This window comes from Glycine soja, chromosome 11 (assembly GCF_004193775.1).
Source record: "Glycine soja cultivar W05 chromosome 11, ASM419377v2, whole genome shotgun sequence".
Taxonomy (NCBI): domain Eukaryota; kingdom Viridiplantae; phylum Streptophyta; class Magnoliopsida; order Fabales; family Fabaceae; genus Glycine; species Glycine soja.
Window position 1 is genome coordinate 41,609,199 of NC_041012.1, and position 26,600 is coordinate 41,635,798.

Below are 26,600 nucleotides of genomic sequence, written 5' to 3' on the forward strand. Positions count from 1 at the left end.
TTGCATATAAGAGAAAAAACAAAATATTATGAAAAATTAAGATTAATAATTTTTTATTCAATTTTTTAATAATTAATAATTTTAATTAATTTATAATTAACTTAATAACTCAATTAATCAGAATTATATTTGTTAATAATCTATCAAGAAAACCAAAATCCTCAATTTATGAAACTAAAAGATCAAATGTTACAATTAAAATTCATGAAATTAAAATGATGAATTTAAAAAACTAGTAACACCAAAACTACAATTTAACCTTTAAAATATTATCTTGTTATTATTTTCTTATCCCTTTCTTTCTTTCTACTTTCTTTCGTAAACCAGGACATATCACAGTTATTCTCGTTATAAGAACCATTTTTTTTTACGACATTTAGATTTGGTTCTCACCGACCCAAAAACTTTCAAATGCATTTATTTTGGTCTTGTAAAAACAAATAGCAAAAGGTAGAAAATCGAATTTGCATGTCTGCTATGCATATTCATTCATACACGTTGCTTTCTAAATTCTTTCCCCCAATGACATGCGCTTCAGGTTGGATACATTGGCCATTCGTTCAAAAAATTTCAATATTATCATACCTGTCTGTATCTTGCACAAAATTCTCTATTGGATATGGTATATGGCCTTCCTAATCTGCTAGAATTACACTTGAATGCAAACAAACTAGTTGAAAACATTGGTATATCGATCCAATACTTTGTATAATATTCAATGAAAAGAATTACACATGAACTTTGCCATCTCGTGACAATCATCACATACTCGTAGATTCTTGGTGACACTAATAGTCCTCCCAGACGGAAAATTTAATATACCAAAAGCCATAACTAACTTCTCACTGTGCCCACACAAAGCTACTTCATTCTCCAAGTCATCTGCATTAATTAAGGCATATCTCATCTTAGAAGAATAACCTTCATTCTTCATTTTTATTCTCAAATTATTCAGTAATGAGACTATACTTTTGGCTTGAGGGTGTGCAGTATCTGCAGAAACAAAGGTGGTAAATTTTCCTTGGACCTCTATACAACTACAACCTGGACTCTTTTTTAGTCCCCGCTTACCAATCCTCTTTCGTAACTTCTTTACTTCTTCCCACTTTTCTTCCTCAGCTTATATGTTGGCAAGAAGTACATAATATCCTGTGTTGTCTGGCTCTAGCTCAAAAACATGCTCTGCCACTTTTTCTGCTAGCTCCACATCATGATGGTGATGGATCCTGCACCCACAAAATAAGGCACCCCAAATTGTAGCATCTGGTTTAATTGGCATTGTCTCAATGAAGCTGTAGGCCTTCAAAAGATTTCCAGTGCGGGCAAGGAGATCTACCATGCAAGCATAATGCTCTAACTTGGGCTCCATGTTGCATTCACTGATCAGGGAATTAAAAAATTCCCACCCCTCATTGAGTAATCCAGAATGACTGCAAGCATAAAGTATGGAAGGGAAGGTAATTGCATCAGGCTTAATACTTGCAATTCTCATCATTTGGAAAGTGGCGATTGCTTCATTTCCAAACCCATGCATTCCATACCCAGCAATCATAACAGTCCAAGTGATCAAATCCTTCTCAGGAATCATATCAAAGAGCTATCATGCATGAACTAGTGACCCGCACTTTACATACATATCGATAAGTGCATTGGCTACATGCAACTCTGATGAGTACCCATTTCTCAATATGCGCCCATGTATCCCTCTGCCTATCTCTAGAGCAGCTAGGCTTCCACAAGCTGGAAGAACGCAAGCCATTGTAGTGCCATCAGGTCTTGATTCTTTTTGCATCTCAGCAAAAAGTTTTAGGAGCTTCATTAGGAGGAGAGTTCTTTGAATAACCTCCAATCATGGTATTCCATGAGACAATGTCTTTAACTGGAATTTGAGAGAAGACTAAATAAGCTTCTTCCATGCTTCCACATTTTGCATACATATCCATGAGACCATTAGACACAGGCAAGCGCAAGGTCATGTTGTCCTTTCTAATGTAATTGTGTACATCTCTGCCTTTATCCAATGAGTTGCTACAAGCACAAGCATGAAGGACACTATTCATGGAATAAACATCTGGACTAACCCCTTTGCTTTCCATTTCATAGAATAACTTTATTGCATCATCATATAGACCTTCTCTTACATAAGCAGCAATCTTTGGTTCCTTAATTACCCTTTCATGTATATTTTCCCTTTATACTAAGTCCACCTAAAAACTTTGGAGTTGCACACTAGTTAAAAAATGGAATCATGGATATGGTGGTTCCTTCTGTGCTGGCATTTGCTGATCCTTTACTTTTCACCCTCTCATTCCTTATGCCACCCCCATGACAGCTTTGCCTTGCTTCAGTTCAAGAACTCCTTCGCTATTAAGACTAGTTATCACAATTATTATTGTCATCCTGGTTATTCAAAGACCACAACATGGGAAAATGGGACAGATTGTTGCTCTTGGCCTGGAGTCACCTGCCACCATATCTCTCGTCACGTGACTGAGCTCGACCTCACCTGCAGTGGGCTTACCGGCAAAATCCATCCAAACAGTATGCTTTTCCATCTTTCTCATCTTCAATCACTCAACCTTGCTTTCAATGATTTCAATCAACCTCAACTGTCGTCTCTCTTTGGTGGGTTTCTAAGCCTCACACATCTCAACTTGTCTGGTTCTAATTTTGAAGGTGAAATTCCTTCCCAAATCTCTCACCTTTCCAAATTAGCCTCACTTGATTTCTCTATAGTACTAATAGTATTTATCCATTAAAGTGGGAAGAAGACACTTGGAAAAGGCTGCTCCAAAATGCAACAGTTCTAAGGGAGCTTGATTTGGCAGAAACAGATATGTCTTCAATTTCAATCAGGACACTTAATATGAGAACTGGCCAAGAGGAAACTTGACAGATGACATTCTTTGTTTACCAAATCTTCAACACCTATATCTTTCAGAAAATTGGGACCTTCAAGGCCAGCTTCCAGAAGTGAGTTGCAGCACTCATTCTCTTAGTGTCTTATATATTTCATCTTGTGACTTCCCAAGGGTCAATCCCTCCCTAGACCTCTCACACATCTCACTTCCCTAGACCTCTCATCTAACTTCCTCAATGGTTCAATCCCATCCTCACTCTTAACCCTTCCACGACTAACTTTTCTGAATCTAGAAGTTGGCCAACTCAGTGGTCAAATCCCAAATGTCTTTCCTGATTCAAACAGATTTGAAGAATTGGATTAGAGGGTGACCTGCCGTCTACACTTTCAAATCTTCAACATCTCATTCACTTGGATCTTTCACATAATAAATTGAGTGGTCAAATCCCAGATGTATTTGTCGGGCTAACCCAGTTGACAACCCTCTCTGTTTTGAATAACAATTTAGGAGGACAAATCCCATCTTCATTGTTTGGCTTAACTCAACTTTCTGACTTGGATTGTTCCAATAATAAATTAGAGGGCCCTCTGCCCAACAATATAACAGGGTTTCCAAGCCTAACAAGGTTAAGTTTACTTGGCAACTTACTGAATGGGACAATTTCTTCTTGGTGTTTATCTTTGCCATCTTTGGTGGATTTAGTTCTATCAAAAAACCAGTTCAGAGGGCTGCCAGAGCATATAAGTGCAAACTCGTCTCATTCCTTGCAGAGTCTACATTTGTCCTACAACAAGCTGCAGGGCAACATACCAGAATCAATTTTCAGCTTTTTAAACCTTACTCTGTTAGATCTATCATCAAACAATTTAAGTGGATCTGTCAACTTTCCACTTTTCTCTAGGCTTCAAAATTTGGATAGCCTTTACCTTTCACAGAATGATCAGTTATCACTAAATTTCAAATCCAGTGTCAAACATAGTTTCCCCAGTTTAAGGAGTTTAGACTTATCTTCTGCGGGTTTAACTGAGTTTCCGAAATTATCAGGAAAAGTCCCAATTTTGAAATTTCTCGATTTGTGCAATAACAAACTTAAAGGTAGTGTCAAATTGGTTACATGAAACAAACCTGTTAAATGAATTGGACCTCTCTCAAAACCTATTGACGCAATCATTGGACAATTCTTTCAGAACCAAGAACTCAGTTACCTTGATCTCAGTTTTAACTCAATCACTGGTGGCATCTCTTCCTCAATTTGCAATGCAAGTTCAATTAATGTTCTCAACTTGTCTCACAACAAGTTGACTGGAATCATTCCACGATGCCTTGCTAACTCATCATCCCTTGAAGTTTTGGATCTACAACTGAACAAGCTTCATGGCACTTTGCCAAGTACCTTTGCAAAATACTGTCGGCTCAGTACTCTGGATCTCAATGGCAACCAATTAGAAGGTTTTTTGCCAGAATCTTTGTCCAATTGCACTAGTCTGGAGGTTTTAGATCTTGGAAACAATCAAATAAAGGATGTCTTTCCCCATTGGCTTCGAACTCTACAAGAACTGAAAGTATTGGTTTTGCGAGCCAACAAGTTGTACGGTCCCATTGCCAGTTTAAAGACCAAGCATGGATTTCCCAGTTTAGTCATTTTTTATGTCTCTTCCAACAACTTCAGCGGCCCAATACCAAAAGCCTACATAAAAAAATTTGAAGCCATAAAGAACGTTATTCAAGATGCCCATTGGCAATACATGGAAGCTTGTTTGAATACTACAAACATGTACACTGATTATGTGACTATAACAACAAAAGCAATCACTATGACAATGGCCAAAATTCCAAAAGACTTTGTAAGCATTGATTTATCGAAAAACATGTTTGAAGGAGAGATTCCAAATGTCATTGGGAAACTTCATTCTCTCAGAGGGCCCAACCTTTCCCATAACAGACTAAGTGGTCATATTCCCAAATCCATTGAAAATTTGACAAAGTTAGAATCGTTGGATCTATCCTCAAATATGCTCACTGGTGGGATTCCTACAGAATTATCCAATTTGAACTTTCTTGAAGTCCTGAATCTTTCCCATAACCATCTCGGTGGTAAACTCGAGAGTCTATCGAGTTTACTTTTAGAGTTTACTCAACTCGCAGAGTACAAGTGAACTCGTAAACTCGTAAGAGTTAGTGAGTTAACTCGAGAGTTTGATAACCATACACCTTCCTGTCGAATTTCAATTCTGTTTTCTTGGCAAACAAAACTCGAAGGCAAGAATTTTATCACACTTCATTGCATATGCATGGGAGATCTGATTCAAAGTTTAGTTGTAATATGATGTGTTGTACTTTTTTTTCTTCCTTGCACCAGAAACTCGGCTCTGCGTCATCCATAAGTTTGATATGTACTTCATTTGCCTTGAGCATGCTATTTTGTTTCCTTTGATACATATAATCGTAGTATTGATCATAAAATAATAGCTCTTGTTGTATACTTTTAAAAATGGTATGTATTGGTCACTGCTAGAATACTATGTATTGGTTATAAGTTTCACGCATAAGAGCACAAACAACGCAAATTTGATAGAGTATAGGAGAATTAGTCCATTAAAAAAAAGAGTAAGAAAAACCTTTTGAGTTTTGTATGCAACCAAGTCCACAACTTTAGTTTAATGGTGTACAAAAGATCCTCCACATCCAGAATTGCAACCCTGAAGATAATTTCATTTCACAAGTTCCATAAGCACCAAACAATAGGAACCCAAGTAATTTGCCAAGCCAGACCTTTCTCTTCCCTAAGAGGCAAATGGAGTGTTGCCAAAAATTCTGTTCCACATCATGGTGCATCACAACTTGGACTCCAAGCCATCTGTAACATAGTTTCCAATGCTTATCAGAAACCCAGCAAGTAAAGAAAAAGATGCTGGGCTGATTCGTCCACCAGTCCACATAGTGGGCAACTATAATCATTAGGGCCATCAAGGCACATCCTTAGATTCATGTGTGCATTCAAATTGTACTTGCATTAGGGCCATCAAAAGAACTACACTCAGATTCGTTGTACAATTGTATTTGTCATCGTTAAAGACTCAAGCACAGGTTGCATTTAGAATCACTAAGGCACAATGCATTTCGTCCCAGTTTAAAAATATGACAGACCTTCAAGGCACATGCGTAGATTCATGTTTCCATTCACATTGTAATATATTTCGGCATAATCAAGGCTTGAGCCAACCATCCTCATTCAACACAATGAATCAAAAACCGCATTTAGGATCATAAAGGGCCGAACATCCCATCAGGATTATAAAACTGCAATTGAATTCAGGGTCATCAAGGCTTCATCCTGCTTTAAAATTATTGCCATTAAGTTGTCATCGAGGGTCATTCCCGCTTTAAAATTATGAATAAAAAAAAAATCATATTATAGTTGCCATCAGGCTAGGGTCACCGAGGATCGGTCTGAATCCATAACGAACTTAAGATTACGCAATAAAGAATTCATCTTGAATTCAATATCGAGTTCAATTTTGGGTCATCGAGGCTTCAAGGGACCATCCCAATTCAAAAATACGAAATAAAGAATTCATCTTGAATTCAATATCGAGTTCAATTTTGGGTCATCGAGGCTACAAGGGACCATCCCACTTCAAAATTACGAAATAAAGAATTCACCGAGGGTCACCGTAGTTTCCATCCGCTGTTCATAACGTTCTTGAATTAATCAAGAATGAGAATGTCGCAAACAATTGCAATCGCCACAAACATTCGTGTCAAACACGGTTTTGAGGCAAAAAGCGTTTGCTTACCGAAGGCACCATTTATCTCAAATCAACTACTAAAAAGGATTCAAAGATTAAAAATAGAAAAAGATCAAAACAAAGAGAGAGACCAAAGGAAAACCAAAAAATAAAAATAAAATTGAGACGAGAGAAAGAACATTCCATACTCGCAAGCTTGTGTGCTGCGCGCGATCGATATCTCCCGCTCACTTGGGTTTCTCTTGTATTTCAACTTTCAAGTGTTCCTGTGACTCTCACATTTATAAAGACAATCGTGTAAACGGTCGTATTTTATATGGGACACACTCCAGGTCCAGGCCCAAACATGTCAACGGTCATATTGTATTGGCCGAGCTTCTTTTTTTTTTTTTTGTCCAAAACAGCGTCATTTAAGTTTTTCTTTTTACTGAATGAATTTCATTTTAGTTGTAGTATTTTTTATTTTTTTTGCATTTGGCATATATGTATTATATATGTGTATGTTTACTTATTTTGATTTGCCAAATATTTTTGCCTCATACTTCTTTATTTACCAAGTTATTCAAAAAATAAATTTATTTAAAATAAATATATTACTATGAATACTTTGTTTGACAACTTACTCAACTATTAAAATCTATTAAATTATTTAATTTAAAAAATTAAAATAAAATATGTATAATAATATTTAAGTATTACTTATCTATTTTATTCTATTTCACGACAAAATATTTTATTCTCTTACGAAACCCACGACTGCATCGACCAACCTAATTTCAAATTTGCACCAATAGGTTAATTGATTTTAATATAAATTATTTTAATATTTGATGATTAATTAAATTAGAGAATTTAATATGATGAAATGATTAATTGATTTGAAAAGTAAAATGATTTTAATAGACCAACAGGTATAATTTCAAATTTGCACCAATAGGTTAATTGATTTTAATAGAGCATTAGGCACAGGCAAGCGCAAGGTCATGTTGTCCTTTCTAATGTAATTGTGTACATCTCTGCCTTTATCCAATGAGTTGCTACAAGCACAAGCATGAAAGACACTATTCATGGTATAAACATCTGGACTAACCCCTTTGCTTTCCATTTCATAGAATAACTTTATTGCATCGTCATATAGACCTTTACATAAGCAGCAATCAATGAAGTCCAAGAGACAACTGTCTTTTGACCGATCTTCTCAAAAGCTTGAATTGCGTCATTTAAGTTACCACATTTTGAATACATGTCTAGCAAGGTATTGTTAAACATAACTTCCCTACTAAAACAAGCTTTCAGTCCATGTCCATGAAGTGCTCTCCCAAATGAAAGACTACCAACATTTGCACAAGCCGCAAGAGAATTAACCAAGGTAGCCAAATCCACACCAAAAATGAGCATCTGAACGAAAAAATCAAGTGCAGTGTGGGAAAAACCATTCATCACACACCCATTTATCATAGAATTCCAGGACACAACATCTCGATCACCCAATTCATCGAACAACTTGTGTGCTCTGTCAACTTCTCCACTTTTGAAGTAAGCAGCAATTTTGAGAGGTAACAACAGCATTATAAGAACCAAAGCCCAGTTTATAAACATACCCGTGGATTCTTTTACACTCTCCCACCCTTCCCAAAGTAGCAAAACACTTCAAGATACATGAAAACGTATAAGAATTCCCTGTAATTCCCAGTTTCTGCATTTTCTTAAAACGATGTAGGCTTTCACGATAATCACCAACTTTGCGTATTCAGACATCATAAGAATCCACGGAAAAACCTTATTATCACTGAGAATATGATCAAATATCCGTCTCCCTTCTCTTAAAACTCCACAACTCACATACATGAATACTAGTTTTGCACCCAAAACCCCTTCTATTGGTATGCCATTGGAGGAGATAATTGAATGAACCATATTACCCTCTTGCAAACACTTGAGCTCAGCACAGAGCTGCAAGATAGAAGAGTAAGTGTTCAAGTCAAGCCCGGATTTTTGGGACATTCTGAGCAATTCCACGGCATTTCTGAGATCACCCACCTCGCAGATTTTGGCGTTTTCATCCAACATGGCAAGCGCACCGACCCCAGTGCTACTGCTACGAGGAACATCCAAATTCGAAGATAACAAGCATTTTCTTGAAGATTGTCTAAAGAAGATGAAACAATGCCGAGGTTTGGAATAGTTGGCTTCACTTGTATGACAGTTACAAGTTGAATGGGTGCTGAAGTTCGTTATGCTTTTCGCCATTGTCAACAACATTGTCCTGTCTCCACCACAGTCTCCGTTGAGTACTACCCGCAATTTTACTTTGATAATAGTTTTTAGATTTAAATATTTTTTAAAGTTGTTACATGTAAACATTTATCTTTGAGAGTGTCTTCGGTTAGGTTTTTTTTTTATATATAAAAACTCACATGAATCAAATTAAAAAAAATATGTAATTTAGTTTGATTTGATTTTTATTTAAAATAAAATTCGAATCAAAGTTAATCAATATATTGAAGTTTGATTTGGTTTGATTTTTGCATTTTATACTAAAATAATATTTTATTAAAATTTATATAATTTTTTTTCAATTTTTAACTAAATTGTATTGAGAAATTCTAATAATAATCTATAAAATTTATTAATATATTAAACCTTCTACTAATAATAAAAATTTGTCAATTTTTCATCAATTTTAAACTAAGCATGTCTTTAAAAAATTATCAATAAAAAAAATAATATACATTATATAAATTTTTATACATAACATTACAAAATACCATAAAATTAAAGTAATATACACATAAAACACGACATTGAATTAATATAAATAAATTATCCAAACAAACTGAAAAAAAATCGGTTTATTTGATTTTTAAATTTTTTTTAGTGATTTTTTATTTTTATTTTAGATCTATTTAAATTTAAACACCCCTAATTATCTGCATTATCAACTGATAGGATTGGGTGATGTCTTAGCTCGTTTCTCTCTCTCCTATATAATAAATGGTAAGTTTATGCTTTATACATATAATAAAATAGATGACGGGATCTTAAGTCAATTGAATATAATATATAAATTATTGTAAATTCTTACTTGAGATTATCTTTGATATTTTTACCGATAACAAAAAAACGGACAGTAATGATCAAGTATATTAATGAAAGATTAATAAAAAATAGTGAATAAAACATATTTTAATGCAAAAAAATATAAAAAAATAAATTAATTTAATATAAGTAGTGATGATTTTTTTTACAATCACAAGTAGCGAGGATTTTAATTTGTTTATAATTTTTTTATGTTTCAATCATTATTTTTCCTAAACTTAAAATAAAAATAGTAATTAAAAGTTAATTCTTTTGTAATAAATCATAAGATATCAGTGTAACCTTTACGGAAATCGAATTGTAATTTAATTTGGTCAGTATTACAATAGCAACTTGAAATATCAGGAGTTGTAATTTTTACAACTTTTTTCCTGTTCTTTTAAATATCATTGGTCTGCAAGGAAACGGCATTAGAGTCATCACACTTGATAATGATCAAGGGACATAACTAGATATTACCTTAATCCAGATTTAGTTTATATTTTAAATTCAACAATGAAGTTTGAAATGAATATTAAATGTCTGAAACTAATTCATAAGCGTGAGAACTGAGATAAAAAAAAATTGGTACTTGAGAGTTGAGATCATTTACATAAAGCGGGAGAACACAGACATGCGAAAATACTTGTGAACTTACAATAAAAGCTCAAGAATACTATTTTTTTGTTTCAAAGGAACGTGATAGTAAAAAACTAAAAATAAGTTACGTAGTGGTATTGAAGGCAATTGCCTCCACAGATTTATTTGCTTGACACTATATTAGCTAAATTTGAATCAATTTAGCTAACCAACGTTTGCTAAGCTCGATTATACTTGAAACTATATTAGGATGCCATGGAGCCAAATAAATCCAAAATATTGTCTATAAACAAAAGGAAGTAAAATAAGTGAAAAAGAGAAAGAAACCTCTACTTTGTGTTTGTTTTGCAGCAAATTCTTTACTTAATTCTTACAAATAAGATCTACTGCCACCAAATGTAAAATACTCTCTCTCTCTCTCTCTCTCTCTGGATGAATACACCTCTGAACAACACACATTCTCCAAAGAATGCAACCAGAGCTGGTAATTTCTTTACATGGAAGCTTCATATCTTCATGGCACACACCCTCAGAATGTCAACTTGGACATGTGGTTAAGCATTAACATCCCACTAAAATGTGGTGATGGATCATAGCATGTATGGCAAAAACCAATCAGCCACTCACTATACTCTGCGAGTATGAAGAATTGAAGGCAAGAATAATAGAGGTTGATTCACCAGCTAGAACATATTTACACGGAAAAACCATGGCAGAACAAATGCTATTACAAGGCATGCCATCAAGAAGTTACAAAATGGTTGTCCTCGCCAGCATCCGCCAAACCTGTGGGATGAGTTGCCATCGTCGTCCATGAATCTTCTTTCATTCCACTTTTCCATAAATCCATGATTAGTAACACCAAAAACATTTTCTGCAGTCTCACCACATATTTCACATGACCTGTGGTTAATAAAGTAGCCAATATCAATCATTTATTTGATAGTGGATTATAGAGTAAATTACACTAACATCTCCTAAAGTTTCATGAAATTACACAAATGTCTGGTACCTTTATTTATTCCTACACTAACCTCCCCTTAGTTATTTTAAAATATACGCTAACACCCCCTTAGCTTTTTAAAAATATACACTGACACCCCTTTAATTATTTGAAAAACATTACATTGGACTCCCATAAAGAGAGGTTAGTGTAAATGTAAAAAGAATAGGAGAAGTTTGTGTAATTTACTCTAGATTATAACACTAGGCATCACTTGACATTGAGAAGGGACCATTTTTCAAAAATGGCACTAAAAAATAAAACTATAACATTGTTTCATGGAGACTTACCACAATAATAATATCTTTCTAAACTCAAGAATAAGCTTTCATGTGATAAGCTCTTATTGTTGATTAAGCTGAAGACCCAGACAAACCCTCTATGTAACATACAAGAATTAGGATTGACATGGACCAGTTATACTAGATTGTAATACAATGGTTCTCACTTGACAATGAGATGGGACTCCTTTAGAAAAAAGGATACTCAGAATTATTCAATGAAAATTTAGTTCACATTTCTGTTCTGGGAAGAAGGGATTGATGAATGTGTCCCCGTGATATCTAATAAAAATGATCAATTTTGCCATATATAAAATTCATTTTGTGGTGATAAAAGTAAAAACTTCATTTTCTAGTCCATGCCCCATATGTCATCTGAATAGAGAAACATCAGATCCAAAAAAATCTTCACCAAGACAGTTACAAGAGAACTTTCTCAAATATCAAGGATAAGTGGATAACCGACGCAATATCACAATCAAATGCAATAATTTTCTAGTTAACAAATTAGGACTTGACAGAATTATATGGATGTCAATAAACATCAACTCACAAACACAAGGAGCAAATTGCTAATCATGTTTATGTCTAACCCATAATCTTACATCCTAAAGGAGGAAAATCCACTGGCTGTCGGAAGCATTTGTCCAACTCACCCCTTATAGAACCCATTAAATATAGGAACTCCAAAAAGGCTGATGGCTACAGATATGCACTGAACAGCTATGTTTGAGTGCAGTAATGATGCTAGTGGTTCTCCAACTAGAGGTGTACCACTACAAAATTCAATGCAAAGAGCTTGACCTCAAACTAATTATCAAGGAAATCAAGCATAAGCCCAGGCATGAATCTGGAAAGGATTTGAAAAGCTAAAAAATGATATTGGAAATTTCTGTTTTAATCTAAGAACACAATCAACACATTTAATAAGGATGCCACAAACCTCAAAAGATTTTAAAAGACAAGTCATGGAAAGGAAAAATGATAAAACCTTTCCAATATTATTGTTGAAATGATAAAATGTTCCATATGATCAAGGTAACTGCAGCACACACAAACACAGAGCAGCAAATAGGGCAAGAGAAATATTTGCTTTCAGAAATTGTGCCAAACTGGATAATTCAGTAAAAAGAACTTATAAATTCCAACATATTTAGGAATTCAAAATAAGTAGGCAACATCAGGAACGTGATCAATATTGAAAGCTTCAACACAAAACCTCAAAAGCACATTAATGTTATTGTTTATCTACAAACTAGAATCAAACTGATATTTGGCAAGACAATATTACCTGTTTCCCTTAAGCTTGAACCACGCCTCAGCACAATGAGCATGTGCAATGCCTAGCTCATCTTTACATGCACAACCAAGCTGAATCAAATCTGCACTTTTAGCACTACTAGCAGTGCCAACAGTTGTTTCATCCAACGATTGCACGGAAGTCAGATGGCAAATCCTGCAAACCCTTTCACCTTCGGAATTCTCATAAACCTTTTTGCAGCTGCCGCTCTTTATATCAATCACACATGAATCTTTATCAGTTTCAGACACCCCTTCTGGTGCTTTCATGGATACCAAGCTCAACCCTGATTCATCAACTTTTGCTTCCAATTTCCTATTATCTCCATTGACATACTCAGTCTGAACAGACTCAATTACAACCACAGTTTCAATCACTACCTGATTAACCAAATGGTTTGAATTATAACTAGTTCCCTGATCAACACCAAGCAATTTATTATCACTGATATTTTCTTGATCATGCTTGTCCTTACCCTTAACTTCCTCAAGCACCTCCTTTAGCTCCTTATCAGATCCCAAATCCTTGCCAACCTCTCCTGAAGTTCCAGCTTCTCCACTTATACTAACTCTTCCACCCAAGCTGCTCCCATCTACTGCATCAATGACAACAACAACTCCTTCATGAACCGGACCCAATACCTCACCTCTTCCCTCGCTTCTGTTTTGATCCATTAACAATTCGTTCACGCTCAAACCTCAAAAGATACTTCAAACAATGCCACAGTACAAACCCCACCTAAAAAAGCTCCTTTTTTTTAATTAGAGAGGACGAACAATGTGATCAAACGAAAGGTGGAAAACACATATCTTGCAACGACCCACTTCTTGATTTGAGCAGATATTCTCACAAAATAATCAATTTAAAACAAATGGAAACTTGGGGTGTCACCTATGAGATGGATGACCTCACTCTCCAAAGAAACAAGCCCCCAAATAGCCGCAAAGTGATGGGGTTTACCTCAAAATATTAAATTCCACAAACTATATCTCAAGTAGGATATGTTTCAACTTTCGGTCCAACCCACGCCAGGTAAAACCTGCGTGGCTTGCTTCAATTCAACGGGTTAGTGGAAGGGAAAAAAAAAAATTAAGTGGGGAAATAAAATAGGAACAGGGTTAGGTGAAGAAAAGAAATAGGAAAAAAAAGTGGATTTTGAGTGTAATTGAATCATTAGAAGATTTGGGTCAGTGTAATAAAAGGGTTACTTTGTCTTTATTGGACAATTGTAACAGAAACCCACCTACTATTACATTAATTAATAAGATAGATACGGATGATTATGATTATACTGTAGTACTTACGAAGGATAAGTTTATTACTATTAATTAATTGCAGAAATTTCTCATTGAATGTTATCTGGGACACGGAAGAGTCTGTGAGGGGAGGGGAGTTTGTAACCGCAAGTGGATGGAATGTGTATGTGATGTGTGCTACTTTACATGCTATGCTAGTGCCGTAACCAGAACCTCTGACTGATGGCTGTGGTGAAGTAGGAGAAATTTTCATGGACCTTAAAAAATGCTAACAAACAAGAAAACAATTTTGGACTCATCCACTTTTTTACTACTGGCCACTAATCCGTTAGCCAGAAGAGTGAATATTATCCATTAACGTGTTCCCTTTATTTGTGCATGTTGTTAATTTGTTGTTTTATTGTGTGTGTTTGTTTTTAATTTTTATTATTATTATTATTATTATTATTATTATTATTATTATTATTATTATTATTATTATTATTATTATTATTATTATTATTATTATTATTATTATCGTCTTTGTGTGTGTTGGTCATTTGTTCTTTTATGCGTGTTATTGTTGTGTTCATTTGTTAATTTGTTTTTTTTATGTTGTCATAAGTTTGACAAATGATAAACTTCACAATTTCCTCTAAATTATAATTTAGAGTAGACTAAAACTAATATCATTTTTTATTTTTATTTTTATATTCACATATTAAATTTTAAGAGCTTTATTTTAGTTTTTATGTTTTTAAAAGTTTCATTTTGATATATAAAATTTTAAAAATTTTATTTCAATCATTTATATTTTCGAAAGTTTTATTTTAGTACAATAAATTTTAAAATTTTCATTTTAAAAAACCTTAATACATTAATATGAATATGAATATACCAACAAGTTTGTATTAAGGTTTTCTACTATGAAATTATGTCATTTATTTATTGAAATAATTTTTAGAACATGTTAATCTAGTACATGTTTTTTTTTTTGTGTGTGATCAAATCTCTGGAGCATGTTAATATGTGAAAAAATGTGTTTTATTGAAATAATTTCTGAAACATCCTAATCTGTGAAAAAATGTACCAATGTCTTTATGTGAGTTAAAAATGTTTGGTTAAATTAGTTTTATGATCCTCCAATTTATTATTAAGGTTTAATTTGGTCCTTTAATTTTTTTGGATTTAGTTTAGTCTTCTAATTTTTAAAATCTATTTAATTTGGTTTTTTAATTTTTTTTTAATTTGATCTTCTAATTTTTAAAATCGATTAATTTTTTGAAAAAAATTATATTTTGTGGTGGTTTAAAATCACTTAACAACAACAGTTTTGAAGGAGTATCATTCTTTACCATTTAAACTAAATGATCAAATTGATACGATTTAAAAAATTAGAGGATTAAATTAAACCCAAAAAATATTAAAGCACCAAATTGAATCTAAAAATTAAATTAAAGGGAAAAAAATAATTTAACCAAAATTTTCCCTTAAATACGTAGTTTGGTTGGATTTGATATTAAGATTTGTGGTAAATTTTAATTTTGGTGTTCTGTAATTCTTAATCTACGATTTTGATTCTTCTTTTTTTTTTTTACAATTTTTATCTTTCTATTTTAATTTTTTTTATCCAATGTTTAATTTTTTATCATTTATTTCTTTTATTTTTTTATATTTTAATTAATTAAATTATTTTTTATGGATCTTAAGTGAATATGACCTTTCAAAAAAAAAAGTGACTAAGATAGGTCTATGATTTAATTGGATAAAAAAAACAAGCAAAGATTGAATCACAATTGTGAATTTTGTAAAATATAGAAACCAAAATTAATAGCAAAAAAAAGTAGGAAGACAAAAAATATATGAATTATTAATTATAAGGGATCAAAATTATAATTTAATCTAATATTTATTTGTATAAATTAAAGATGTTATTAGAAAGAGGTTATGCTTCTGGCATCTAAAGCTTAATAAACTATTTTTTTTTAATAATGAATTTGGATTCTCTAAAATAAAATAAGAGTATTTTGATGCCAGTATGTCAAGATTGAAATTAGGCTTTGGTGGTTTGAAAAGATATCTACAAATCACAAAGACATGAGAGCAAGATTTTTTCTTATCGGTCAGAAAGATAAACAACATAAAGCAACAGAACTAACATTAGGTGAATTAGTTTTTTAAGTTAGATTAATTAAACTTAAGGATAAAATACCGATAATCAATCACCACTTATTAGGTGAGAGGAAATTCTGAAAAACCTAAAAATTAATGATAAACAAGCTAATTAAAAATTACTAAAAAAATATGAAAATTCTAAAACCGAAAGAAAACTCAATTCCATCATTATATAACAAATTAGTGTTTATTCTTTTAAAATGCTTAAATATCCTTAATGTGTACTCTTAAGAACTAATATCTGTCACTGTTACTATGTAAATATTTTTTTTGACTTAAATATGTTTTTGTTTGTTAATAAATATTTATTTTTTGTGTTTGGTTCCTAATAAATTTTTTTTTTCGGATCGAATTTTTAATATTTGAAAAATTTTATCTTATATTCCTGTCATTAATCAGGATCCATTAACTGTCTATGTGGTTGTTAACCGGCTATACAGCCATGCCATGTGTAATATTTGTCTAATTGAGATTACAAGTGAAATTTTTTTAAAAAAATTAAAAAATGATGTCATTTTGCATGTTAAAAAAATCTTTTTTTTTCTTTTCTCTATTAAGAAACTATGTCATTTTTTATGCTCACAGATCCCACCCACCAAACCCAACAACAATCCCTTCTTCTTCTAGTTCTACTTCACCCTTTTTGTCTCCTTCCTCACTCTCTTCTTGGTCTTCACCTCTTCCACCCTTTCCCCTCAATACTCCAAAACCTGGTTCCTCACCCTTCCCTCCCCCTCCACCACTATTACTCCAACAACTGTACCATCAAGGTCCAAACACACCTCGACAAAACCCCCCTCCAAGTCCCTCATTGCCAAGGGCCTCCACATCACCTCCCTTGACCTCCCTGGACACGGCTTCTCTGACAACTCTGTTGAAGTTTTCGTTGGGTGTTGATTTTGTTTCTAAGAGGGTTGAGTTAGTGAGAAACGTGACACTTATCAATACGACGATGTCTACTAAGGGGGCTTTTTTCGTTTGGGCTCTGGAGGTGCCTATGGTGAGGGAGGTTGTGTTGAGGGTTTCTTTTGTTTTTGTGATTAACAAAGGGTGATCTCCTCTGTTTTTTATGCAATTTTCAATGAGTGTGGGTGTCCTTCATAAATGATGCCATTTTTTATAAAAAAAAAAAAAAAAAATTTCCATGTATAATCCCAAACAGACAAAGATTATACGTGACATGCTTGTGTGACTAGCTAATGGCTAGGTGAACCCGATTCGAAACAAAAATTTATTAGGGACCAAACGTAAAAAATAAATATTTATAAGAAATCAAAAACATATTTAAACCTATTTTTTTATAACTTTCAATATTTTTATTTTTGTTTAACATGAGTTGACAGCGTACTTAAAGAACAATTTATTGGTATGGAATAAACAAAATATTTTGTTTACTTAAACAAACAAAATGATTAAACATATATTGGGAGAAGTTAATTCCTTAAATAGATTTCAATACTTTGATTATTAGTTTTTGGTTTTCGAATGAAGAATACTCTAGTTTATCCAAACAAACAAAAACAAAATAATTAAAAAGAACGATGCCAGATCCATGGTATTTCTTTTTTCGTTTTTTTATCCAAATTTATGAGTAAAATTAATCTTAAGGGGTTAAAAAAATTAAACACCATACATAAATTTGTATACTTGACCATGATAGCCTACGCCTAAATTCAGTACTAATAAACCTTCGAAGAACAACGAAAAGGCAAATGCTACGAAAAGAATATGATTTTTGAGTATTTTGCCCCTTTAATCTCAGTTCTTTCCTATTAAATTGGATTTACAACTCTAACCTACAAAGACATCAATTAAAGTCGGTCTAACCATGAGTGATGTCTATAGCAAATTTTAAGAGATTTTTTTTCTTTAAATAAGAGTTATATGGTAAGTCTTTTTACTAAAAAATGTGGGTTTTTTTGTTAACATATGTGAACTTTTTTGGTCTATTAAAACTAAAGCTTAAATATGTTTTAGATTTTTTTATAAATGATCTATTTTTGTTTTCATCCTTAATAAAAAAATTTGTTGTATTGGATCTCTATTATATCAAAACTTTTGTTTTGAGTTCTTACTTTCAATTGAGTGAGGACATGATATCATCTCAACCGTTGATTATATTGTGAAAATCTGTTCATAGAGTGACACATCATCATCACTTAACTTACGATAGAAAATAAAAACAACTTTTAATATAAAAGGGATATCTAATGTAACAAAATTTTTTATTAAGAATCTAAAATAAAAAATTGATCATTTATGAGAAATTAAAAGCATATTTTAGTCTTTTTTATTAAAAAAATGTGATTTTTTTTGTTCACATATATGATCTTTTTTTGTTTTATAAAACTAATAGTAATTATTTTTTATCGTTGATGGGTCTAAAACTTTTTGAAGTAGTTGTTTTATTTTAAAGTTGATTCTCCATCGATGATAAAAAATGTAAAAGATATTTTTGGATAAGTGGTAGTAGCATTGATAGTTGATATGATTATATATATATATATATATATATATATATATATATATATATATATAATTGAAGATTAAAATGATTGAGTAATTAAAATAAATGTTGTAGGTGATCTAAAACTCAGACTAACTCTTTTTACTAGATTTGACATTAATTGACCAATGGCTTACCTAGCAAATTCAAGTGCGAATCAAAATGATTATTGCCAATGGAGAAATGGGGGCCTACATATATAAGTTGATGAGTGATGGTAGGGCATACACGTTTCCTGCTATTAGTGAGGTCTAAAACAATTGGCATGCAATATGAAACCGGTGGCGGGGCGCAGCCAATACAATTGCATGTGACTACTTGTTGACTCCAATGCCTGCAGCCACATATTTCCATTGTGCATTAATCATAAATTGACATCTTCTCACAAATCAAATTTCATTTCTTTTTGAATTGAATGAATTATCGAACCAGAGAACCTCGGTTATGAGACACAAAGTTATACAAGTACTACTAGAAAAGAATATTCATCTCAAATCTTAATTATCTTATCATCTTAGAAGAAATCGATATATATCTTCATCATCATAACAGTGATCCCTCTTTCACACGCACACAAAAAAATATCATAACATTAAACCGTTGGCACAAACCTACAATGTTTATATTAATTAATAAATTTCATTTAGATAGCGATCATACTAACAAGTACAAAACATTTTTTGTCTATTAGGATATAGATTTTTTTTTAGTGAAGAAAAGATTTTAGCTTATGACATGTAACTTAATCTCGTTTTATAATTATTTGCCTAATGAATCGGAAGTTGATCTTCCATTATAAACAACTTTTTATTGAAGTGATTGCATTTTCAATATAACAATTAAAAAAAAGTTGTGTGGTGTGGTGGACCTAAGTGATTTAATCTTTATAAGTATAATAATGTTTTCTTTCTTTTGGGTCTAGAGGACCTGGTGTAGGCCATGAAGGAGTCCTGCGTCAAGGGGAAACACGGATAGTTCCCTTTCAAAGATTTGGACCGCACTACTACTGACAGAGATTACACTTATGCCAGCACCAAAAGCCAGGTTTGAACATTTATGCATTTTTAAAAGAAATTAATGATTGTGAATTTTATAGCTCATTCAATCTTTAAATTATTATTGATATGATTTTTAAAATAATTATAATAAAAATCAACTATTTCACTATATATTGTGATTGTGATTAAATGACAGGATAAACTTTTTACATGTGTATAATTTTTTTTTCTCTTCTTAAAATTGGTACAATGTTATTCAAATCCACGTTATATTAACTTTGACTATTAAGTTGACATTGTAGATTATCTAAATTCTAAACGTATCATAAACACATTCACACAACTTCTAAGTTCTAAATATCGTACTAAATAAAAAGGTTTACATTTGCGTATACGGTAAACTTAAAACAAATGTCATAAGCACAAGAGCCTTGACTCGTGAGGCATTACGTCTCTTCGAAGACAAAAGATTGTAAGAATAAATCCTAACGAGGCCAATGTATCATTTTAATAGTCTTTGTGCATATTTTTTCTTTTCAATCAGCCTAAAACTAAAATGCTAGCAACACCCCTTTTGGTTAGTAGGATTTTTTTTTTTTTTTTTTTACGGGTACCTAATTTTAGGAAGAAATTTATCATAAAAGAATTGCATGTAGTAACAAACACATCCCAGCTACATGCAAGAGACGCCTTTTTAAGCGTCCAAAACGCGTATACATTTTCTATGCACAAATCCTTCTCAAGATTTTTTATGTACAACTTCACAGCCTCAATCAAGTTAGATTCACAAATTAAGAATTAACATTAGAAAAACAGAATAACGTTACAATTATAGGCTCTACCTGAAAATATTCCTATGTGTTATCCTTATTGAAAAAATGCAAAACTCATGTACATTGAAGACTTTGCAAAAAGGAAGGGACTACACCTAATGTCACCGAGGTCCAGAAAGCTCAATGGCTTCAATAATAAAGGAAGGTTCTTCATGAACATCACTATAATTTTGTGAGAAACTGCAAGTTCTTTCATCATATAGGTTAGTTCCCCCTTGTGACTCCTCTGGCCTCACTGACTGCCCTACCAGACCTTCTAGAATCTTTAAAGCTTCTGACATCTTTGGCCGCAAAGTGGGAAGCGACTGAGCACATTGTAAAGACAACTCCACTGCTTTCTCCAACTCTACTGGATCAAAACATCCCCTAAGATCCCTATCGACTAGCACTTCCAGCCGCTTCTCCTCAAATAAGGTTCTAACCTGCAGGAATTTAGCTAGTAGCTCAAAATTTATGGCCAATGCAAAGTCTGAAATTAAAAGCTATGAATTTCATGAAACTAAATTTGAGCAAGACACACAGAATGCTTCAGTATTTCACAGCAATTGTAGAACAGGTGAAGTAACATTATTAGCAAGCTAGGCTCAATGCAATCTTATGGCAAAACCACCACATGGTCTTAAGTCAAGATTATTATCATGTGAAGACCAAGGGAGCAGAAAACACATGATATAAAAAGGTGAGCTTACAAGAAATTTAAAAAACTACTCACCCAATCAAGGATCATTCCCTTTTGGACCTGAGCATTTCCAGCATCCAGTGCCCTGTGTCCTGTTATGAGCTCCAAAAGTAATATGCCAAATCCAAAAACATCTGTTTTTTCAGAAGACTGTCCAGTTGAGAGATATTCTGGGGCAATGTGCCCTACAGTACCCCGCACTGCAGTAGTTACATGTGAATCCCTTTGATCTAAGAGCTTAGCAAGACCAAAATCCCCCACCACAGCTTCAAAACTTTCATCTAACAAAATGTTTGCAGCCTTAACATCCCTGTGGATTATTTTTGGATTGCATTGTTCATGCAAATATAGGAGCCCACGCGCAGCCCCAAGAGCAACACGCATCCTCCTGTTCCAGTCCAACGATGGCCTTTCACGGCAAGTCTCTGTTTGAGAACAAGGGAGAAGAGAAAATCTATTAAAATCTAGAGACATGGGAATTTAATTTCGGAAAAAATGTATTCAACAAAGAACCTGCATCAATTATGATGGTATCACAAGATTGGCTTTTAATATAGAACGCAATAAACATTTTAAAAATTATTATATAGATAATGTGCCACTTGAAAGTGATAGACTGCATGGAATCACTACATGTCATTGATTTGAAGACAGTTTTTTTTTTTTTTCTAATTTCCACTGTAAGAGGCATGTATCTACTCTTAGTTACAATATTTTACACAGCCTCAAATGAAGAAATGAAAAATATGAAACAAACCTCTCAAGCGATCAGCAACACTGCCGTTGGGCATGTAAGGATAAACAAGTAACCTTTCATCTGGTGTCATACAGAATCCATAAAGACGCAAGAGGTTCCGATGCACAGCCAAGCCAATCATCTCAACTTCCGTTTGAAACTGCACTTCTCCAGTGTAATTGGGATCTTTCAGCCTCTTTACTGCCACCAACATTTTGTTTGCAAGGCATCCTTTGTAGACAACACCAAAACCACCTTGTCCTAGGATATTTTTTGAATTGAAATTTCCAGTAGCAATTTGCAATTCCCGGAAGGAGAACCTCTTCAAATGGCCAATATCAAATTCACAATCTTGCTCCACTTCAAATGTCAAATGTGAATGTTCCAGAGTGAGGAAAAAAGTAGTGAGGAATATGTGCATGTTTCATTATGAAGTAAAAAAAGTAGTGAAGTTTTTATCAGGATGTACCATAAGATGTGTAGAGGATGTGTGATCTGTACCAATGCAACCAAAAGACAAGAAGCACCAATGAAATTACAAATGCGCAACTAAAGCCAATAACAACAGCAAGCACCCTTTGGTGATGACTGCCACTCGTCTGAGATGACCCTGTATCTGCAATTGAATCTACATTTATATATACCTCAATCTACTGATTACTAGGGTTTTAATTTAATAGATAGAGGTTAAATGTACACTACCATTTACTGGTTTTGAAAAGCCCATACAAATTTGTGAGGAAGAGGTGCAGAGGAAATTGTTTCCTGAAATACTATCACCAAAGAAGTAAAATGTCAAGCAATGCAAGAAACAAGATTGATGCATGCAACAAAAGGTTAAATATTAAAAGAACAAAAAAAAAAAATTAAGCTAATACCAGTACTTATTTCTAACAAGGCAATAGCCAGTCTCCTCTAGAATCTAGAGCTAAGGCATAAGTTTTCTGCTTCATATATCACAAGTTACTTGAAATTGTTAGATTTGTTTTTAGTAAACAGTTGGCATCTGTGGGTTTCCAAGAAATGCGCTCTAGTTTTATCCTGCTACAGGTTTCCTAGAAATGGTTTCAGCACTAGCACTTCTATAGTTATCTAGTATCCTAATTTCCACTAAAAATTTAAAGAGAAAGCGTCATTTTCTGAATGCACATTAGAATTTACATAGGAAATTTTAGGGAAAAATCATATACCATTGAAAAACTCACCTATAACCTTTTGCTAAAATTTTTGGAGTGGGACCACTGAGATTATTGAATGACAAATCCCTACAACATATATGGAACAGTAATGAGATTTACTTTTACGGATTTAAGCAAAAATACAATAGAACTGTGATAAAGTGCATACAAGAATGAAAGGCCTGTGAGATTAGCAACAAGCTGAGGAATCTGTCCAGATAGTTTATTTTTGCTGAGCCGCCTGAAATACTCAGCATGAATAAATTAGGAAGTAAACAATTAGAGAAAGACTACTGAATAAGCCAAATAGGTAACAAAAAAATCACCACTGTTGAATCTATTTGTCACACCACACTCACAAGTAACTAAGATGAGTCAAAAAGCCCAAAGAATTAGGAATTTCTCCATCAAGCTGGTTACCAGAAAGGTCAAGGGTTTGAAGCTCTAACAACCTCCCTATCTCAGTCGGGATAGGACCAGATAACTGATTGTTCTGCAATAACCTAAGAATACAATGGCAAAACTCAAGTGATAAGAAAAGTTGGATGGATAACAAGAATACACATTCGAATGAAACAAGTATAGACCATTCCAGTTGCAACTCACAATGTTTTGAGATGGCTCAAATTTCCAATTCCTGAGGAAATCGTTCCAGATAAACCCGCACTGGCCATTTCCCTGCCACACCATCAAATTACCACCAATAATCAATATCTTCATAGCTTGAGAAAGAAATGCCACTAATAACCCTTTAAATATTAGAATTGATGGCATCAGAAAAACACATTGAAAAGTGAAAATACTACTCTTCGGGTCTTCCCGAGACACAAATGATAAAATGTAAAACATGCTACATTGTTCATAGTTAAAAAAAGAAGGAAGCAATCTTAAGACTTGTGATAGAAATTAGCAACAAAAAGACTTACAGGGAAATAACATAACCTTCGGCAGAGCAACCAACCATGTTCCAAGTACAAGGATCAACCGAATTAATATCCCAACCATCCATGACATGCAACTCATCATTCATTTTACTCTTCATGGACATCAAAGCGGCCACTGATAACAACCCAACAACAACAACAATCTCTCACTGAAACCGAAACCAAAACAAAGCTAGAAAGACGAGAAAACAAGCAAAAGGAAGAAACACCAAACCTTCATAGTTGACACCCTTTGGAGAGAGAAGGCTATCAGTGCCATCAACAACAAGCACCCAATTCCACAGAAAAAGTGAAATGAGCCAAGCAACAACTTTGACATCTTCCATGAAACCCAAAAAACCGATTCAAGTAGTGGGAAGCAAAAAAGCTTGAAACTTTTCTACTGGGATCTTCGGTTCTGAGCTTCTGAAAAAAAAAAAAAAAAGAAGCATAAAAATAAACAAGCAAACCCTTTTGGAAAATCTCTCCCGTGCTTGCTGCCTCGAGAGAAACGAAGTTGAAAAAAGGACCGTGAATTATTTTACAACAAAAAAATAAAATATACTAGATAAATGAATGAAGATCGTGAGAGCAGGGAAGACAACTCGAGATTTGGGAACATGACAGTGATTGTCGGTCGCACGGTAACAGTGTTTAGCTTCATGGCAATGATCGTGTGAGGGTAGTCACGTGAATTTCATGATCTGACACCATGCGTTGACTGTTCAGTTCCTTAAAAACGTTGGATTGTTTTTGTTTAGGATCGTGACGGTGAATGGACGGTGAAGATGGAAGCGGTCGTTAGTGTTGATGATTAAGGGAGCGTTTGTTAGTGGAAGCTGGAGGCGCGAAATTTGATAGTTGGGTGGTATTTTGACAATTTATAAATTGCATGTCTCGGAGCTCAAGGAACTCCTCTACATGTGGAATGCCTATATTACCACTTACTGGTAGTTTTTTAATTAATTCACATGATGGTGTGACGGAAACCTATTGTTAGATTCTTCAATATTATTACCACATATGATATGATAGGTCATAGGTAGTTCTGTTTATAATTATATTATAACAATATTATATTAGGAGATGAGATGAATAATTAAAGATGACAGTGTAAGAATTAGATTCAATTTTCTCATAGGTTCCGTAAAATGTCAAAACAATAAATAATCATTTTTACTTTTTTTTTTAATTTTGTATCTTAATTTTGGGACACAGAATTAATTCCAGTAGTTATCTAAACACATTAATAATTGATTTACATGTGAACTTAGCAAGACAAATTATTGAAAGATCTTAGATTATATGGTTTCAATTAATCTCATATGACATGTAATCAAATATGTTATTAATTTGTTTGTAATAATCTCTCAAATAATAGATATGTACATATATAACTAGTGGTTGAACAAAAAAAATAGTAGAGATGTTTGTAAACTAATTTAATTTAATGTAAATTGTGTGAATTGAAATAAAAATAATGTTTTTATTATATTTAAATTGAAATTTTAAATAATAATTCAATTTAATTTAGCTAAACTTATAATCTTATATGCACATATATATTTTTAAGAGTTGTCAATGGTTTTCATAAGCACACATCATATGAAGTTAAGAAAATTTGTTAAATATATATATTCTTTATATTGAAAATCACCCAAAATTAGCCATAAAAAAATTATTCTTTTTTATTATATGATCATCAAACAAAATGTTTAAAATTCTACATAACGTTTAATTGCGTTAGTTCAACATAATTATGAACAAATAATTGTTTTTAAAAGTATTTTAAAAACCTATTTTCCAAGCACCTTATTTGTGATCGTAAGCCTTTCGTACCAGACAACTACTCACCCTAAATATGCTTGGGGATACGTCCAATTACAATAATTGAAGTTTTCATCATGCAAGACTTGAAGAGAATGCATGTGCAAAATCCTTACCAATTCAGCTGAGTAGTCTTGTGTAAGTTTAAAGGAACGCAATAAAACCATATGGATTTACATAGTTACTTCATAGATTACATGACTCGAGTTAAACTCAAATTGTAAGAAAAACTTCATATATGGGGTCGGCTTGAATAAGTACTTAAAAAAAGTGATTTATTTTTAAGTGAGCAGAAATGATTTTGTGTTTGGTTATAATTATAAAAAGCACTTTTTTTATTAAAAGTGATTCTTAACTTGTTTGGATGTGACAATTATAAAAATGTTCTTTTATTATAAAATTACATAAAGAACCTCCACTCACAAAAAAATTATATATAGCACTGTGTGTCCCTGCATAATTCTTTTGCTGCTAAAAATGCTAAGATATCAATGCAAACCATGTAGCATATTTGTAAAACTTAATTGATTTTTCACCTTCATCCCAACTATTGTACCCCGTAGACTACCACACCAAACATCAACGTATTATGAATCCTTTCCCCGTAGACTAACCCTTTCACCTTCATAAACTCTTGA

The 26,600-nt window shown here is 33.0% G+C and overlaps 2 protein-coding genes, 1 long non-coding RNA gene and 1 pseudogene across 6 annotated transcripts; all 4 read right to left on the bottom strand.

The window, feature by feature from the left end:
* Positions 1–695: 695 nt before the first annotated feature.
* LOC114375355 lies at positions 696–8,913 on the bottom strand (annotated as a pseudogene).
* On the bottom strand, positions 5,488–6,877 carry LOC114375356. Its single transcript, XR_003658753.1, has 2 exons — positions 6,799–6,877; positions 5,488–6,687 (listed from the first exon to the last, which is right to left on the bottom strand). It is a non-coding gene; the product is annotated as an uncharacterized LOC114375356 (long non-coding RNA).
* Positions 8,914–10,531: 1,618 nt separating the features above from the next.
* On the bottom strand, positions 10,532–14,266 carry LOC114373548. The gene is made up of 2 exons (XM_028331030.1): positions 12,864–14,266; positions 10,532–11,191 (listed from the first exon to the last, which is right to left on the bottom strand). The coding sequence occupies exons 1-2, from the start codon at positions 13,544–13,546 to the stop codon at positions 10,972–10,974; spliced, it is 903 nt and encodes a 300-aa protein (XP_028186831.1). The 5' UTR covers positions 13,547–14,266; the 3' UTR covers positions 10,532–10,971.
* Positions 14,267–20,564: 6,298 nt separating this feature from the next.
* LOC114376707 (probable LRR receptor-like serine/threonine-protein kinase At5g45780) lies at positions 20,565–24,973 on the bottom strand. 4 transcript variants are annotated; one of them, XM_028334949.1, is made up of 12 exons: positions 24,741–24,973; positions 24,371–24,561; positions 24,139–24,271; positions 23,819–23,890; positions 23,572–23,715; positions 23,382–23,453; positions 23,240–23,299; positions 22,737–22,807; positions 22,504–22,662; positions 22,056–22,394; positions 21,332–21,723; positions 20,565–21,041 (listed from the first exon to the last, which is right to left on the bottom strand). In XM_028334949.1, exons 2-12 carry the CDS (start codon positions 24,480–24,482, stop codon positions 20,721–20,723), a joined length of 1,875 nt encoding a protein of 624 aa, XP_028190750.1. In that variant the 5' UTR covers positions 24,483–24,561; positions 24,741–24,973; the 3' UTR covers positions 20,565–20,720. The 4 variants fall into 4 exon arrangements, with proteins under 4 accessions (XP_028190750.1, XP_028190749.1, XP_028190751.1 ...); XM_028334948.1 differs by having other exon boundaries at positions 24,701–24,973; XM_028334950.1 differs by lacking the exon at positions 24,741–24,973 and having other exon boundaries at positions 22,504–22,650; positions 24,371–24,685.
* Between the last annotated feature and the right edge of the window lie 1,627 nt (positions 24,974–26,600).